Source organism: Microtus ochrogaster, chromosome 2, assembly GCF_000317375.1.
Source record: "Microtus ochrogaster isolate Prairie Vole_2 chromosome 2, MicOch1.0, whole genome shotgun sequence".
In the NCBI taxonomy this organism is placed as follows: Eukaryota; Metazoa; Chordata; class Mammalia; order Rodentia; family Cricetidae; genus Microtus; species Microtus ochrogaster.
Genome location: NC_022010.1, coordinates 38,865,683 through 38,885,282, shown reverse-complemented (window position 1 = coordinate 38,885,282; position 19,600 = coordinate 38,865,683). Strand labels below are relative to the sequence as shown.

The 19,600-nt window shown below is 40.9% G+C and overlaps 1 protein-coding gene across 9 annotated transcripts in view; it reads right to left on the bottom strand.

The window, feature by feature from the left end:
* Window positions 1-19,600, bottom strand: part of Opa1 (OPA1, mitochondrial dynamin like GTPase) — an 82,086-nt gene that overhangs the window by 36,698 nt on the left and 25,788 nt on the right. For all 9 annotated transcript variants that reach the window (XM_005344794.3, XM_005344795.3, XM_013351414.2 and 6 more), the window contains 14 exons: window positions 17,839-17,925; window positions 17,187-17,300; window positions 10,575-10,655; window positions 10,379-10,453; window positions 9,714-9,785; window positions 9,533-9,632; window positions 9,148-9,278; window positions 7,334-7,406; window positions 7,160-7,232; window positions 6,247-6,362; window positions 5,308-5,372; window positions 4,780-4,856; window positions 2,643-2,808; window positions 432-584 (listed from right to left, as the gene is read on the bottom strand). In XM_005344794.3, the coding sequence (XP_005344851.1) occupies window positions 432-584; window positions 2,643-2,808; window positions 4,780-4,856; window positions 5,308-5,372; window positions 6,247-6,362; window positions 7,160-7,232; window positions 7,334-7,406; window positions 9,148-9,278; window positions 9,533-9,632; window positions 9,714-9,785; window positions 10,379-10,453; window positions 10,575-10,655; window positions 17,187-17,300; window positions 17,839-17,925 (1,383 nt within the window). The remainder of the gene's footprint in view (window positions 1-431; window positions 585-2,642; window positions 2,809-4,779; window positions 4,857-5,307; window positions 5,373-6,246; window positions 6,363-7,159; window positions 7,233-7,333; window positions 7,407-9,147; window positions 9,279-9,532; window positions 9,633-9,713; window positions 9,786-10,378; window positions 10,454-10,574; window positions 10,656-17,186; window positions 17,301-17,838; window positions 17,926-19,600) is intronic.

Genomic DNA, 19,600 nt, shown 5'->3' with positions numbered 1-19,600 from the left:
CAGAAATCTTTAATAAATAACTAAATTAAAAAAAAGGAGAATAAACTAGAAGGAATGTAAAAAGAAAAAAAAAGAGTTGTTCCTGGCACACAGCAGATAGTCAATACATACTGCTATGATTTTACACCAAGGTACCTATAGACAGGCCCAAAACAACCAATGATGGCAATTCGTGGAAAGGTAAGGGAACCTGCTTACTGCAAAATCTGACTTTTCTTATGGAATGGAAGTCAAGAAAAAAAGAAGAGAGGGTTATTTTAGAAGAGCCAGAGGAATGTTGAAGGGCAGGTTACAAATCATACATCTATTTCTTCACACTGTAGCCGTATAATAACTCCATGAAAGAATCAGTTTGAGGCACCCCGTGAAAACGATGCTGGCATTCCGATTAGACAGAGGGCACACCAGGCCCTAACCAGCTGAAGGCTTACCAAGCTGTCTTCTGCAAAGTCGTTCCACTTGTGCCGCTTGATACTCTCCTCCTTCACAGCCTCTTTAAGCTTGTCAAATATGTCATCGTGCTCCTTCCCTTTGGGTTCCGTCATGAAGCGGGAAAATTCCTCTTGTAGCGTCTCCCAAGCAACCTGGATACAAAAGGAAAAGCTGTATTTAGATTGCTTACCCTTAAATAATGTGCAACATGAAAAAACAGCACAGAACCAAACAGATGTGGTACAGCAGCTGATCAGGAAATGCAAGTTCACTGATAAATGCATGCACCCTAAAAAAAGACAGCTCAGCTGGGCACATAGGGCTTTAGTCCTATCATTCAGCAGGCAGAGGTAAGTGGATCTCTGTGAGTTCAAGGCCAGCATGGGTTACACAGTGAGTTCCAGGATAGCAGGGTGACATAGAGGCCCTGTGTTTTTTTTTTTTCCCTTAAAGCTGTCAATTTTAAAAACTGAGACTTCATTAACAAATCTGCACCTACAGTGCAGGGAGATAATCAACTCATATCCCCCACAGGATGCGCTCACTGAGCTGAGCAGGGTTGGCTCCTTTAGGTGAGCCCTACACCCCAAGTCTGCAAACATATTTACTTTACTTATTTCAATCAATTACATGCCTGGGTCTGCCTGCTGCTTCCACACCAAACCAAATGTAAGTCCCCCCCCCCTTTTTTTTGAGACAGGGTTTCTCTGTGTAAGTCTTGGCTGTCCTGAAATTAGCTCTCCAGACCAGGCTGGCCTCGAACTCATAGGGATCCTTCTTCAGAATCCTGCGTGCTGGGGTTAAAGGCGTATACAATCACTGCCCGGTTCAAGTTTAAGTTCTTACTCACTAAGCCAATCATCTTTACAGTTTTGCCTGCAAGCAAAGATTCATATTAAAAGCTTCAAGTACTACAAATTATTACTCAGCTAACTTTTACCCAATCTCAACTGTGCAAGGAAGAGCGCAGGGCAAAAGTGATGAAGAACTGAATGTACACGTAGATGGTGGGGTGAGGTGGTTTTCATTTTGTTCTGTTGTGAACTTGTGGGCAATCCCTTGCTTTATTTAGTGTCCCTAGAGCTAGGATTACCAGAGTGTACCTCCATGCCTGCATGTGATGGGAATGAACCTACTAGCTTCTCATCAGCTCCACTCTTCCCCCAAGATAAAGCCCAGGGCAGAAAACAGAAAGGCAGAATTACTGGTGTCACAAGGACTAGTTTCACTGGTGAAAGCTTTGGCTATGCAAATGTTCCAGCCCAGGACATACCAGAACTAGTGACTGAGAAGCAGCAGCTCCACAGTTATTTCTACAGTAAGTGGGTCAAGAAATGGCCAGAGTTCAGCAGCATGCAACATAGGCAGAGGCTGTACGAGCTGCAGCTGCTGGTCATGGGCCCAGGAAGGTGAGGATAGTGGTGAAGAGGGCAGGCTGGGGCAGGATTGAAAGAGCGAAGCCATTTTCAAGGCAGGTATGCAGAATAAAATCACATCTAGCATTGACCACAGGTTGCTGAGCACCTTTCAGAGTCTAGGGCACACTGACTCTCAGCTGGAGTGCAGGAGAAAGGTGGATAATGGTGATAAGACCCTGGGTGGCTATTAAGGATGGGCCAGGTATTACCTAAGTATGTTACATATTATTAACTCACCTAATCCTGACCGCAACCCAGGTGGGCAATACTGTCACCGCAGCTTTTTGGAAGAAGCTGCAGGAAGGTTGAGCAAGTAGGGCAGCTATCAGTTTTCACATGGTTGGGCCAAGATATCTCGGGACAGAAATGTATACTTTGAAGTACTTTAATTTTGTAAATAATTCCAAGTCAAAACTAGCAAGACCATAACTCAATGCAAGTGCTATAAGGTTTTGAAGAAAATGTAAAAACGGTAACATTAGTCCATTTGAAGATACTCCTTACAGAAGCTCAATTCACAGACGTTCAAAATACTTCACCTTCAGGCCAGTTTTGCTGGTTTTATTAATGTTATCGTTGAAAGGAGAAACAACGCCTTTAGGCAAACAGCATCCTGATTAGTAAACTTACGTTAGCAGCAACTGAGAACAGGATCAAGGTTAGCTAACAGAGGCAGGTGCAGAGCGTACATGAAGTGCTAAGTTGAGGCTGAGGGAAATTAGACCCTCAATCCAAAGCACCTATTTCCTCCACACAATGCTTCTTACCCATTTAATTAAATTATATCCTAACCTCTACTGCTTTATTAGGAAGCTGCTTGTCAGTCCACTGTTTAAGCTTGATGTCCACTGTGGTGTTAAATGTTCCTGAATTCATGGTCTGTGCAGCCGGAAGGTAGATGTTCTCAATCACATGAGTTGACACTCTTTCCCACAGAGACTGCTGAAGGATTTCCTCCCTAAAATTAATGTCAAATATGGCATTAAACAATTTAAAATAGCTTGATTGAAGTATCACTAATCAGAGTAATAAACTACACATATTTGAAAGGTTGACAAATTTGGGATGGGTATATCAGTGAATCACAGGAACCAAGATAAAGATAAACACCCTCATTGGATCTATAACCACTCTATTTGCTGTTAATATAACTACTTGTATTTCCTAGAACTTTACATACATGTATCATGAACTCTTCTATCTATCTTCATTCACCCAACATACTTCTTTTGAAATCTGTGGTGTATGTATTACTATTTCACTTCTTTTTGTTGCTAAGCACCACTGACTGTGTACAATCCCCCGTTAATGGTCATGTATTATTTCTCGTTGTTGGCTATTACAAACAAAATCGCTGTGGGCAGATTGCCACAAATCTTTGGAAGGATGCATGCCTTTCCTTTCCGTGGGTACACAACTAAGAGTGGAGTGGGTGAATTTATGGCAGTTTCGGGTTTAGTTTTTAAAGATACCGTTCTTTTCTAAAGTGCCTCAGTGGTTTACATTCCTACTAGCAGAGAAGGAGGGTCCCAGATACTCTCCACTCGCGGTTTACATTACTCAGTGGTTTACATTCCTACTAGCAGAGAAGGAGGGTCCCAGATACTCTCCACTCGCGGCCTGTCCCAGCTCTGGCTGTCGAGTGGGTTTCCAGTGCCAGCTCACTGTGGCTACAGGTCTGCAGTAATCATCAAAAATTTTCTTTTTGAGGACACTCAAAAGTGTATTTTCATGAGCTCATTAATTCAGTCCTCACATACACTATGTGTTTACTGGAGTTCAAGGCAAAAAGTTTCTGATATAATTTTTACAGTTTAACAAACTATCACAAAGCATAGAGACATGGGATATCATCGTCTAAAACTTTCCAGCAATTCACAACTAAGGGGATTGTATAAAGGACACATACATAAGCTGGAAAATATAAACACTAAAAATATGTATCATGAATGGTGCAAGGATCGTTTTGTGCCAAGAGTGATACATTCTTAAATACCACAGGCTTATTGAAAGATAATTTAGGCATGGCCTAAGATTCATATGGCAATTTTTCAAAAGGATGGATTTACTTTTTAAAAAAAAATCTATTTATTTATTATGTATACAGTGCCTGCATGTATGCCGCAGGCCAGAAGAGGGCCCCAGATATCATCACAGATGGCTTGTGAACCACCATGTGGTCACTGGGAACTGAACTCAGGATCTCTGGAAGAGCAGTCAGTATTCTTAACCCCTGAGCCACCTCTGCAGTCCCCAAATTTACTTCTTAAAAAAAAAAGTAGGAAGCAATAAAAATATGAAAAATAGTGGGTCTGCCGAGATAGCTTAGTGATTAAAAGTGCTGGCGGCTGTATTAGAGGATACAAGTTCTATTCCCAGCACCACAGCTCACAACCATCTACAACTCCAGTTCCAGGGGACTCAGCATCTTCTGGCTTCCGTGGGCAACAGTTATGCATGTGGTACACAGACACATGCAGGTAAAACACTCACACACAAAAAATTAAAAAAAAATGTTATTGTGCACAGCATAATACATACATGTCACAGAAAACACCAGTTACTTCTGGTCTTGCATGACATCTAAAAAGCAGACATCATCCTTCCTTTACAGATCAGTGTTCCCTGTGATGCATTCTCCAGTTAGTAAAAACCAGTCCTGATAGGTTACTTTCTGACAATTTTAAGAAATTATGTGTGATTCTACAGAAATAGCAAACCTGCACTTCTTAAGAACAAGGTGAAGATAAACCAAGGATCAGAGCAGATTCCACAGGCAATCAGCTGACAGGCTGCAGCTGCAGTTGTTTTCAAAGGAGGCACTTTACTCTTTGGCCTACTTCATTTTGAGGGATGAACCCAGGCAACAGAAACCACTGCTTTCTTCTACTTTAAAGTAAAAGACACGGAGACACGGATTAATACTCACCAGTGCTTTGGAGTAACCTGGCTCAGGCTGATAACTTCATCAAGGATCTCATTTTTAGCTTTTTCAAATAGTTCATTCTAGGCAACACAGAGATAAGTTAGGATTGTCCTGTTCCGATCTTCAGGGATAATCAAAAGGGGGACATGGACAGGGTGTGGTAAGTTTGGTTTGAAGATGGAAGACTAGTAAATGACCTTCTGGTCTCCTTTAGCTCCCATTAAACTCTACATCTCCAATGTAAATAACAAAAAGTAAAGAGAAAATGTATAACTAAAAAGAAAAATTAGATTAGATACATCAATAAGACTACTAAAGAATATTTGTAATTTTTTGGAAATCATTTTGTTTTACATCCTATGATTCCTAATTACTTTAAAATGACATAATAGTTTAAATTATAGAAAAGACAACTACTCCTAGGTAATTATCATTAAGACCACAGCAGTTCTGCTCACCAGACCAACAACTCTGTAAGGACAAGGGAAATTAAAGCATATACAGCCCTGTGGGGCACTCTGATATTATTACCCTGTCGAGCTCTCGCAGGCGAGGGTAGTTATTCTTCCACTCCGTCTCCAGGTTAAAACGTGTTGCTGTGGAGAAAGGAAGATGCTACAGTCTGACTGTTGAAGGCTTCCTCTCTACCTTCTGTATTAGCTGGGTGTCTGAGTAAACCTGGTGCCCTGATATTCTGAATGCTATTACTGTCACAGCTGTCTAAACTATTCTCTTTATTCTACTTTCTCTGCTTTTTTTTTTTTTGGTTTTTCGAGACAGGGTTTCTCTGTGGTTTTGGAGCCTGTCCTGGAACTAGCTCTGTAGACCAGGCTGGTCTCGAACTCAAAGAGATCCGCCTGCCTCTGCCTCCCGAGTACTGGGATTAAAGGCGTGCACCACCAACGCCCGGCACTACTTCTACTTTCTCCATGTTCATTTCATGAAGCCACAGCTGTAGCAGTATAGCATAGCTGCTAAGAAAAAGGACTCTGGTGGTGACTCAGATCCTGGGTCTGAAAGCTATGTGGCACTGGTTATGTAAATACTCTGCACCTTTTCCCTCATCTGTAAAATGGAAATAAAGATAACACAAAATTGCTGTAGTACTAAGTAGGATAAATATTAAGTAAACTTTCAAAATGGCAGGAGGGGAGGATTAGCTGCTCTCCCTGAAGGAAGCTCTGGAAGCAAAGACTTGGTGTAGACGAGCATGGGCCTGGGGAAACAGTACAATGCAGGGCTCCCAGCGTCTCCCTTCTTCCTGTAAGGAGTATCCACATTCTCTACAGGCCGTCAAGCTTGCTGTAAACACTACTGCAAACCTGCTGCTTCTGAAAACCCTGTGATGCTGCCCCTGAAAGGGACAATCAGTTCTTATATAATAGAAGGCTTGCATCTCTCCAGTTTTCCACTGTCACATAGTAAGTCACATGCCTGGATTTGCGGACTTGCTGTAAGAAGCCAGCTTACCTTTGAAGCTATCAGCCTGTTGTTCAACTGACTCTCGAACCATTTTCCAAAAGCAGTCGGACACAGCAAGGCTTAGATTTCTTGTGGTGACCTGGTGTGCCTTCAGCATACTTGTCCTACAGGAGAGCAGAGCGAAAGCGTGTCAGAATGACAAAGGAGCCCTTACCCCACACTAACGCTGCCCAGTAAAACTTCCTGCACTCAGGCAATGAGCTAGCTACCCTGCCCAGCACGGCAAGCACTGGCCACATGCAATACCGAGCTCTTCAAGTACATGGTTAGTGAGCTGAGGGATGGCTTTTGTTTCACCAAACACTGGCCGGTCTGGGGTATGCACATGACCAGTTCTACAAGCTCCTTGCTTCCTTCCCAATAAAAAGAGAATCCTTGGCTATGGCTGCAGGAACTGCCCTTACTTCTGTACCAATATGGAGGCAAACATGCCTGTCTACTTCCAAAAACTAAGTAGAAACTTTCAGTGTAATTCTATTTTGAGTTACAGCGCAGTGTCTTATTTTCTGTCAATTTCTTCTGGTATCTATTTAGGAATATCCTGCTGCCACCCCCCATTCCAACCTTTTCTATTATTACAAGAGAAATGTGCACACATATTAAAAAAAGGAAAATTAATTAAAAAAAAATCACTGTCTATGGAAAACAGTGTAGAGGTTTAAGGGTGGTCCCTCAGTCCACATCTGCAGAGGCCGTTTGTCCTGCCATCTGCTGCACCACGTGATAAGCTGCTTTCATTTCTACTCCAGAGTGCTCCAGGCCAGCCTCATGACACAGCCCAGCACGTGGACAGACAGACGACAGGAGACCGACTGCTGCCAGACACGAGCAGTGCAGCTGAAGAGTGCAGCGGGCTGCGTCCTCCCTGAAAAGTCTCTGAACACTGCAGCATGACACCTACTTTAGAAGTTTGGAATTCTGAAAAAATTCTTCTTCATATTCTCTTATAGCTTCAATGCTTTCAGAGCTGTTTCCTAGGAAAGATGGTGACAAAATTTTCACCAAGAAAATTAATTTTTATTATCTGAAAACAACAAAAGCTAAAAATGAGTAGCAACAATCCATCTTAGCATACCTTTTCCTGTTACAACAGCAAAATAACCCAGAGCTTTCATTGGGAAGAGCTTGCCTTCAATTATCTGTTGTATCTATTTTAATTGGAAAAATAAATGTGAAAGATAGATTCACTTAATTTTTAAAAGCACAACATGCAATTTAGAAAGCAAAATATTAAAAAACTCTATACGTGTATATACTTATCAGCATATGTATATATATATCTGTTCAAAAGCATATAAGAGCTTTGATTGCTATTTGAGGAAAATGCACTTTACTATATTTAAAATGTCTTATTAAATGTATATACCAATATCAGAAGCTGGTTGAGTCAGACCTTGGTTGGAGTTCTTGTCCTGCTATTTACTAGCTGTGTGGCCTTGAGTAAATGAGCTAATTTTAGTAAAAGGTACCGAGCTTATGAGATAATGGCATTTAGCACAGAGAAGCACTCAATAAATAGTTTTGTTATTTTTCCTTATACTTTCTTTGAATAGTTAAAAATTTAAATTATTCGGTTAAATTAAAATTTAAATTGTTTATTTGTATATATATGTGTGGGCACGCATATAAATATAGGTCAGAAGACGATCTGTAGGAGTCAGCTCTCTCTGACTCTGCGGGTTTCAGACATCAAACTCAGATCTGGCCACACCTTTACCTGCTGATACATCATGTAGGCCCTGATTATCTTGATTCTCACCAAGTTGGATTATCTTTTACTAATTTCTCTTCTTATCCCTACTTGAAACAATATATTTTAGATTGGCTTTCAACTCTTTTAAGGAAAAAAATCCTTTTTCTGTGTGTGATAAAAATTATGGAGTCTGGGTACAGGAAATGCATATCTACATACATCTATTATTCATACACAATGGAGGATTTTTGCTTCCAGAGGCCTATTCAGATGAACACTGTGCAGAGACAAGTTAGTTAGACTACAGCTGAGTCTTTGCCATAGGAAGGCCTGAAGTAAGCTTCAACTGGCCCCTCAGGGAAATCCAATGTGACTTCCCCAGAGAAGAAAGGAATGTGAGCATTAGGGGAGAAATGGAGGCTATGGACATTGTTCCCACCTTGCTTCTCCTTCTCCACATGAGCCCCAAGGGTGTTACAACAACACTGCTTTGCTCTTAAAAACAAGCCAGAGAGGGCTGGAGAGACGGCTCGCTGCTAAAGGCTGGTTCACAACCAAAATAAAATAGGACACGTCCCACAGCAGGTCCAACAGGACCCTACAAAAGCTCTGCTTGCCTCTGTCTGGCATTCCCCGGCAGTAATGAGGCATGTGCTGACAGTTTCCTTCTGAGATTTGGAATTTTGGTACTGCCTCTCTGAGCAGCCTCTGAGGGAAGGTTTGGGGAAACATGAGCAGGATGCCTCTGACTGCATCCCATGCATCTTCTCCTTCATGGCTCTGTAATGTGTCTTTGAGGCAACTATGACTATGTGGTGGTGACCCTGCGGGTCCTTTGAAAGAATCACTGCACCTGAGGCTGGTATGTCTGGGGACTCTAACACAGAGGCAAAGTCCTACAGGGTTAAGGTGGGAAAGAGAGACAGTCTATGCAATAGCAGTGGAGATGAGGGCTTAATACCATTGTTCTACAGGGGACTACAGAATAGGAATTTATCATTCATAAACAAGTCAGTCACCAGTCACATAACACCTGGTACCTGAGAGAATTCTAACCACTGCCAATTATTTGACTAGTAATTCATAAAAACCTATGCGATCATATCATAAATGTCTTCATTGCCACTAGATGAGAAGCCTAAAGCACTGACACACACACACACACACACACACACACACACACACACAGCCCTCACCCTGCTTGGACTGGCTACATTTTTTTCTGCCAGGTCTACTTTAGTCAAAACAAATATGGTTCTTCTTCCATGAGGATCCATTTGACTGACCAAGTCTGTAACAATGCTGCGCTCAGCATCTACAGATCCATCTGCAAAAATAAGAAATAACAATGTAATAATTACAAAGTTGATTGTGAAAATTTAGTCTTAATACATTTACTTTAGGGATGTGGCCAATAAAAATTCCAATGATGTTGAAAATGAAAACCTTCCCAGCTTAAACTCTATTTATTACTAAATGACAAGGGCAGTGGAGACACATTTGCATGTGTGCTTCCATGGCAGGCACTGTATCAATGCCTCGAATTCTAGAGGAGAGGACAGGAGCACCTGTGGGACTCACCTTGAATGCACAGGATGATGGCGTTGGGATTCTGCATGTAAGCTTTGCTGATACTGAAAATCGTCTCCTTTGTGTCAGGAGCCATGCCTGATGTCACAGTCTGGAAGAGAAAGGATTAAGTGTCATTACAGATGGCTTCCCCAGGAGAAATAAAATGAACATATATTCTGCATGCACTTACATTGATCACACCGGGCAAGTCCACAAGCACCATCCTCTGGAGTCCAGGGCCTTTGACATTTAAAGATATGGTCTATTTGGGGTGGGAGGAATCAATATTTGTGGTGATAAATATCCTGAAAATTCTTGTTCATTCAGATATTTACTTCAAAAAAGTTCTTTTCTCTTGACACCCAAGTAATTATTCTAGAAAACTCCCCCTATAATGATACATTGATATATTTATTTAGAACATTAAAAATATGTTGAGTATGATCCCACAAGCATTTTATTCCAGCATTTGTGAGGCAGGTGGATCTCTGTGAGTTCAAGGCTAACTTGGTCTACAGAGTGAGTACCAGGCCAGCCAGGCATGCATAGTGAGACCCTGTCTCATAAAGAGAAAAACAAAACAAAAAATTAAAATAAGTCTGTCTATCTATCTATCTATCTATCTATCTATCTATCTATCTATCTATCTATCTATCTATCTATCTATCTATCTATCTGATCTTATCTACCTACCTACCTACCTACCTACCTACCTACCTACCTACCTATCTCCTACCTACCTACCTACCTATCTTGGACCAGCTATAAACTAAACACCACATCCATATTAATCATCACTATCCATACATAATCCTTCCTATCCCACATCATGGCTGAAATGACTGCTTCTCTTACCTCAGGGCTAACAGTACAACCTTCTTTCACATTTTTCCGCATTCGGAGTTCGATTTCATGTCTTAATGCCGCAAGCTATTAATGGAGAAGAACAAAGTCCTAAGACCATCTTAATGGCAAATATTTCATTTCTTTGTCTTAGACCACACAGGGGTCATAAAGCCACAGAGATGAACGTGATTTGAATTCTACTTACGTCTTCCTCCTTGGTAAGATCAAACTCCCGCGAGCTATCTTTAAACAAGGCCACATGGTGAGGACCTTCACTGAGAGTCACCTGAAAGGACAGAAACATAAGATGCATTCACAGCTAACATTAATTCACGGCACCCGCACAGTCCAGACAGGGTCAATCACGGCACCTTTATGCTATACTCAGGTGCTGTCAGCACGGCTGTTCTGCGCTGTGTGTGATGCCATGCTGACACTGGGCAGTGAGACTGGTGGGTTCTCTGTCTTTTATGACCTAGGGTGCTGCTGGCCTCCTCAGCCAGGCAATGCTCTGCAGACCACCAAGCAGAGAAACTGCCCCTCTAAAACTTGAAGAATTCAAAGAGATGCCAAGGCTTGACTTGAGATGAATTCAGGGAGAGGATAGTTCATTTGGTTACCACTCCTCAATACATGAACTATACAGCAGTATTTGAGATGGGGACACATAGGCCTGACATTCTCTGCTTCAGGACTCACTCCACACAGAAAGGAAGAGTGTGGGGGAAGGTCGGAACCACAGACTGACCCTGGCTCGCGGGATTCACTGCAAGCTTCTTAGGGGAGTATCAGGATAGATTATTTAACAATATGCAGTGACAGTAAGTCATTTTACAAGTGTCTAAACTCAATATTCCTTAATCTTTAGTTTACACATTTCAGGGTATCATAATTATACTGCTTACTTTGAAAACGTATTTGTTTCCCTGAAATAAATCAAGCTGGTTACACAAGAAAACAAAGACCAATGCTGAAAGCGACTATGGTGTCTTGGTTTAAGCATGCCATCCCAGAGGCCTTAGGTGGATTGTGTCGCAGTCACTTTTCCTTGAGTACTTGCTTATTTGTGGTGCAGACAAAGGGCTAAGCAAAACGCTTAAACTCTATAGCAACTGCACTGTTAAACAGACCAAAACAAACAAACAAACAAATGGAATTCAGGCAATGTCCCTTCAAGACAGGGATATTTAGAAACCAAGCAGAAAGCTGGGGTAAAGAAGCTGAAATGCTAAGTCCAGATTTGCCAATTTCACTGCTCTGAGGAGACATAAATAGGACTCCTATATCAAGAAGTAAGAGTCCTGGTGAACAGAAGGCTAATGGCCTTTTCTATTTGAAGGCAATCTCCTTCCAAAACCATTACTTTTCTGAAGCTCTCCTACTGGAGAAGAATATTTGATCACATTGTCAACCCCAAGATTGCCTTATTTACTGAAAAATCCTGTTTCTAGTTGTGGTATGGCTCAGCCCTCACACACACCTTTAATCCAAGAGCTTTCTGCTTATTGTAAACAGGATTAAATAAAATTAACCATAGGTCAAGAGGTGGAAAAAGCAACCAGATGACAGGAAGTAAACATGAAAAAAATAGAGGGTAAGAGGGAGTCAAGAGGATGGAGAGAGAGACACACACAAACAGGAAGTAGAAGAGAGGGACATTGAGTTGGAGGAGTCTTGCTTGAGATGGTGTAGGAGGAAGCTTTTTTCTGGAATATCAGCAGAGCAGGAAGGTCAGCTGGGTGCTTTCTCTATCTCTCTGAGCCAGTAGGCTTTCACCCCAGCATCTGGCTTCTGAGTCTTTATTGTTAAAATGGAATGACACTCTATAATTATGGTACTTGTAGCAAGGAAAGGATGAACTCCCAATGTCTTTATAATGATTACTGAGCATGATATAAGCACAAGTCCACCCTGGGCTTCCCCTGCATTAAGTACAGTAGACTCCCATCGGTGTATAATAGATGCTCACCAAATACCACCAGTCGATGAAGAAGGAACCACTAAGACCAAATAAGGTCCAACTCACAGTCAGACCCCAAGGAACACTGTGAATCACCCCAGCTGCCCGACACTCCACCTGGTTGCAGTTCCACTCAGATATCACTTGGAGACTTTAATACCAGCCTCACTGTCTCCCTTTCTATCACAATTCTGAGCATACTTCTTGGTGATTTCAGTTTTCTATTCTGAATTACTTTATCTTGACCTCTATCAGAGGAATGTGAAAGAAAAACAAACACCAATCTCCCAACCACAGTTTCACTTTAAATCTATGCCCATAGCCTTACTGGTGACTTCAGTCTGACTAATCAATCTTCATTTTACTCAACTTTATCAGTAGAGTTAACACAATCTCTTAGAAAGACATTGCTTTTGTTCTTCTGCCTCAATCTCCTCCTTTTTCACTCTTTTTTTTTAATATTGATTTTATTGAGCTACACATTTTTCTTTGCTCCCCTCCCTACTCCCTACCTCTCCCCTCCCCTTCAACCCTCTCCCATGGTCCCCATGCTCCCAATTTACTCAGGAGATCTTGTCTTTTTCTACTTCCCATGTAGATTAGATCCATGTATGTCTCTCTTAGGGTCCTCATTGTTGTCTAGGTTCTCTGGGATTGTGATTTGTAGGCTGGATTTCTTTGCTTTATGTTTAAAAACACTTATGAGTGAGTTCATGTGATAATTATCTTTCTGGGTCTGGGTTACCTCACTCAATATCATGTCTTCTAGCTCCATACATCAATTTGCCTGCAATTTTCAAGATTTCATCATTTTTTTCTTCTGTGTAGTCCTCCATTGAATGTACCACATTTTCCTTATCCATTCTTCGGTCGAGGGGCGTTTAGGTTGTTTCCAGGTTCTGGCTATGACAAGCAATGCTGCTGTGAGCACATAGTTGAGCACATGTCCTTGTGGTACGATTGAGCATCCTTTGGATATATACCTAAAAGTGGTATTGCTAGGTCTTGAGGAAGGTTGTTTCCTAATTTTCTGAGAAATCACCATACTGAAATCCAAAGGGGCTGTACCAGCTTGCACTCCCACCAGCAATGCAGGAATGTTCCCTTTTCCCCACATCCTTTCCAGCATAAGTTGTCATTAGTGTTTTTGATCTTGGCCATTATTATAGGTGTCAAATAGAATCTCAGGGTTGTTTTGATTTGCATTTCTCTGATGGCTAAGGATATTGAGCATTTCCTTAAGAGTTTTTCAGCCATTTTAGATTCCTCTGCTGAGAGTTCTCTGTTTAGGTCTGTACCCCATTTTTTAATTAGATTATTTGTTCTTTCGAAGACCAATTTCTTGAATTCTTTGTATATTTTGGAGATCAGTCTTCTGTCCGATGTGGGGTTGGTAAAGATCTTTTCCCATTCTGTAGGCTGCCATTTTGTCATGTTGACCATGTCCTTTGCTTTACAGAAGCTTTTCAGTTTCAGGAGGTCCCATTTATTAATTGTTTTTCTCAGTGTCTGTGCTGCTGTCCTTTTCTTTACAGAAGCTTTTCAGTTTCAGGAGGTCCCATTTATTAATTGTTTTTCTCAGCGTCTGTGCTACTGGGGTTATATTTAGAAAGTGGTCTCCTATGCCAATGTGTTCTTATAGGGGACCCCAAAAATTCTACCAAGGAACTTCTACAACTCATAAACACTTTCAGTACTGTAGCAGGATAAAAGATTAACTCAAAATAATCAGTAGCCTTCCTATACACAGATGATAAATGGGCTGAGAAGGAAATCAGAGAAACATCACCCTTCACAAATAGTATAAAATATCTCAGAGTAACCCTAACCAACACGTGGAAGACCTGTATGACAAGAACTTTAAATCTTTGAAGAAAGAAATTGAAAAAGACACCAGAAAGTGGAAAGATCCCCCATGCTCTTTGGTAGGTAGAATTAACATAGTAAAAATGGCAATATTACCAAAATCTACAGATTCAATGCAATGCCCATCCAAATCTCAGCAAAATTCGTCACAGACCTCGAAAGAACGGTATTCAACTTCATATGGAAAAGTAAAAAAAAAACCCAGGATAGCCAAAACAATCTTGTACAATAAAAGAACTTCTGGAGGCATCACAATCCCTGACTTCAAACTCTACTACAGAGCTACAGTACTGAAACAGCTTGGTATTGGCATAAGAACACACAGGAGTACCAATGGAACCGAATAGAAGACACAGCTATTAATCCACACACGTAGGAACACCTGATTTTTCACAAAGAAGCTAAAAATATAAAATGGAAAAAAGAAAGCATATTTAACAAATGATGCCGGCAAAACTGGATATCAACATGCAGAAGTATGAAAATAGATCAATATCTATCACCATGCACAAAACTCAAGTTCAAATCGATCAAAGACCTCAACATAAAGCCAGCCATACTGAACCTCACAGAAGAGAAAGTGGGAAGTACACTTGAACGCACTGGTACAGGAGACCACTTCTTAAACATAACCCCAGCAGCACAGACATTGAGAGAAACAATTAATAAATGGGACCCTTTGAAACTGAAAAGCTTCTGTAAAGCAAAGGACATGGTCAACAAGATAAAACAGCAGCCTACAGAATGGGAAAAGACCTTCACCCTTTCTCTTAACAGTTGATAACCTGGTGATTTATTTCACTATGAGGTAGCAGCAAACAAAAGGCCTTCATAGCACCCAGCACTTGAGTTGGCCCCATGGTAAACTGAGTGACTGGTGCTCAGCCTTCCCTTGCTCCTTAGGTCCCTTCCTCTTTGATACTTCTTTCCTGCCATGGTTCTGGTTCTACTTCCACAGCACTGGCTGATCCTCTCATGTTCCAAACTGTAATCTAGCAGGTCCTGTGTCTTTATGTCCACTCCTTTGAGATCTTATCCAGTAGATATTTTACTTTAGTTCTTAAATTTGTGTCTCCAGTCCAGACCATTCCCCAAATTTGTACATCCCGATACCTATTTATTATCTGCCTTTAGCAAAAAATATCCAAACCTGGAACATCTTTCCCAAACTGGACCTATCTACATGTTTCTATGCAAACTCTAACATCCTCTAATCTGTTCAGGTCAAAACCCGAGTCTTCGACAATTGGTCTCTTATCAATCTGTCAAGAAGTATTGTTGGTTCTACTCTAAAAACTGTTTCATGAGCCCATCAATTCTTTTCACCCTCATTAATACTTCCTGTATCCAAGTATCATCTAATCCAACTGCCCTTCATCTGCCCTCTGTGGTGTGACCCACTTACCAACATCTCTTTTCAACATAGCAGCAGAGCCTTTCAAAAGGTAATAGAACTCTGCTCAGGACTTCACTGGCTTCTCATTTTATTTTAGATAAAAACCACACTCTCTAAACTGGTCTGGCAGGCCCTAATGATCTGTTCTCCCTGCCATTCATCATCTCTCCGACTGGACTGAGGATTCTTCACTGTGATCTATCACACTGCTCTCCTTCCTATTCCTCAAACAGGATTATCCCCCAACCACAGCAGGAGCTGTGCACCAGCTAGTCTCTGTTTGGAACTTAACTGTACCAGATTGCAACATGACTACTTCCCTAACTTTCTGTAAATCTTGGTCCAAATGCCACCTTAGCTATACCATCTACAAGTATCCTGTCACCCCTGCTGGCTCCATTTCTAACGTTCTAAACATTGTAATATTTAGATATTTATTATGCTTATGGCAAGAATCATCTTTAATTTACTATACACCTGTCTAAAGCCAGGTCTATCCGAACTGTGGTCCATGGGCTACATGTACCCTAGAATAACTATGAATGTGGCCCAACATCAAACCATAAACATAACTAAACACTGAGATACTTATTTATTTACTTATTAAGTAACACAGGTCTCAAGTGTTTTGTACATAATACCACAATGTCAAAAGGTTGCACATGCCTGGTACATCAATGCTGGCATATATTAAGAGCTGAATAAATATTTATAGTGGTATATTATCTGTGCTTTAATAAATAAAACTTGATTGAAGATCATTGCAAAGCATCCAGACTAGTCAGCCATACATGCCAGGCAGTGGTGGCATACACGTTTAAGCCAGCAGCCACACTAGTTAACCATAGAGGCCAGGCAGTGGTAGTACACTCCTTTAATAACAGCACTAGAAAGGAATATAAGATGGGAGGAGACAGGTTTCATGCTCAGTCTCATTCTGAGGATTCCTGGAGGCAGGATCGCCCATTTTCAGTCTGAGGTAGAGGTAAGGGCCAGTGCCTGGCTGCTTTGCTTTTCTCATCTTTAGATAGAACCCCAATATCTACCTCTGGGTTTTTATTATTCATGCTACAAATATTTGCTTAATAAAAGTCTACAGTATTTACATTCTTCCTGTCTCCCACTGGGGAGTTGCTAGTAGTTTTGTATATGGGCAATAAGCACGCACACGCGCACACACACACACACTGATACAAGCCCCCTTTACTTCACTGACTATGTTCTTGCAATGTTTCCTGTTATCATATTTTCTAGCTTAACAGATCATAATAATCAGCATATAAATACTATAGGAAATTATCTACATTCATTGATTCCACTTCCAATATTCACATTCTCTTTCTCGCCTCTGGTCCTATTCCAAATACCTTCAAGAGGACTACTCACAGCATCACCTAGACAGCCACTGCGCCTTGGATGTCCTTTCCCACCCTCTCCCTTCATTACTCTCGCAGCTCTGCACATGTGTGCCCCTGGCTACACCTGCACTAATTCCTACAGTGGGAATGATTCCAAATGCTAAGAAGCCCTCTTACTTAAGTGAAATGAGGAAGCTACGTCTTCACTTTAACACCGAGTGGCGCCTCCTCTCCTACCTTCACGGGAGACCGTGTCATCATCTCCCCGGACCCTCGTGGGAATATCCGTGCTTGAGCAATCATTTCCAGCACACTTGTTTTTCCAGCACTCTGATCTCCAACCACAACAACCTAATCACAAGACAAATGGCAGTTATTAGTATTTTTCTGATACCATCACCTAAAACAATTTCTTAGATAATTTTAGCCAAAAGAAGTGATTTTTTTTTTTGTAAAAAGAATGAGGGTTGACACATGTAGGTACTCTGAAGACACACATAGCAGAAGCATTGATTGGATCCATTAATTATAGTCAAATTTATATTTTTGAAAACTATGCTACTTAAGAGTTATTTCTAAAATAGATCATTAACTTTCCACAGATATTTTCCATAGCCAGTTTACATTTTACCAACACACTTTGGATCCTATCAGACTAAATTTCATCCACATGTTTAATTCTTTGCCTAGGTATTTTAACATTATAAAGAATGTATAAGGGTAAATATCTGACAGCCTTCTTTCAAAACACATATTTACTTTTATAGTCCCTCAAATAAGGAGCCAAGTCATGCTTAGTGTTTAAGACATCTCGGGAACGCAGGAGTTAGGAAGACATGGGGAGAACACTTCCCTGGTGACAGCAGGTCCCTGTTTATTTTCCCCTTACCCGTGGCAGATGATCTTGTGTATTATAACTGGCATCATAATCGGAGAGAACATCAAGAACTTCAGAATACATGTCAATCAAAGATTTCTGCAAAGAAATTAAGATTAATAAAACCCAGTGAAAGAATCAAACAATAAATACACTACATATGCATCAAGAGAAAACATGTGGATAAATTCAAATTTGTACTGCTTTTTCTAATTACATAAATAAATTTTCATAGTAAAACCAGTATAAGAATAAAAATTCCACTTCTTCATTTTATTTAGAAATATACAGACTTAATAAAAAGTTCATTAATTTAGGATTTCATAATCTAATTAGATAGTAAAAGGAAAGCTCATTAACATTAACAAGCTAAACTACTAATACCATAAATGTCAAATAAGGGGTCAGGTGACCAACTGACAGAGAAACTACCCTTTGTCAGTCTAGGGTGTATGAGAATGACAGGAGAGGGGGAAAGCACATGACAGAGTGGAGAGAGAAGCTGGGCGGTGGTGGTGCACGCCTTTAATCCCAGCACTCGGGAGGCAGAGGCAGGAAGATCTTTGTGAGTTCGAGGCCAGCCTGGTCTACAAGGGGGTAGTTCCAGGACAGGTTCCAAAGCTACAGAGAAACCCAATCTTGAAAAAACAAAACAACAACAGAGTGGAGAGAGAGGGCAGGAAGCAAGAACATGTGAGAGCCAGAGGACAAAGCAGAGGCAGGGCTGAGGGTCAGCAAAGCCAGTAAAGCAGCCGAGGATTTAAGCACCCTGAGAATGGCAAGGGCCGCAATGTGAGTAAAGGACAAAGGTCCTGGATTGATTTTCTCTGGAGACCAGGATGGAGCATGGCATTCTGGATGCCACAGTGTTGAGTAAAATACCTTAGGGACAAAAAGGGTAATCACCAAGCATTTACTAAGGTCGGAGCATTATGAGAGTTTAGGGATATTTTTGACTCTTAATTACAGAAACACCTAAATGTAGACAGCTGCTCTCACATCTGCCTAAAAATGCACACTTTTCATTACCATTGTATCTTATGAGGAAAAACGCCATTTGTAAGGGAGCTCTCTGTATTTCCTAACACTTGAGCAGGACTTTTCAGTGATCAAGCAGCACTTGTAAAGACAGTCAGGCTTGCTGGGCAGTGGTGGGCCTTTAAACCCAGCACTTGGGAGGCAGAGGTAGGCGGATCTCTGTGAGTTCAAGGCCAGCCTGGTCTACAAGACTGGCTCCAAAGCTACACAGAGGAACACTATCTATCTTAATATTCGAAACATCCAAAAAAAAAAAAAAGACAGACGTTCGTGCACTGGGTGGTGACGATTTAGAGCCAAAGGTACTAAACCATTTTATTAAACGAGAATGACATCTTTGGATCTTGATTCTAGAACATTCGCCATGATTCTCTACGCAGCAGCAACTCATGTTCACTTTTTCTCAGACACTGATTATAGCATTAAACCTTTAAGTTAAAAGAATCATGTCAACTTAATACATCTGGCTGAGTCTGTGGTGATAGTATGACTCTGTTCATTGATAGTGGTAATTAACAATATGCTGGTGACAATAATACCAAAATACACTTATTTTTAAAAATTTATTCTAGTTTTTGTAGTAGAAAATTACCTTGGAATGGAAATAGAAAACACTATCCTGAGTGAGGTAAGCCAGACCCAAAAAGAGGAGCATGGGATGTACTCACTCATATTTGGTTTCTAGCCATAAACAAAGGACATTGAGCCTATAATTAGTGATCCTAGAGAAGCTAAA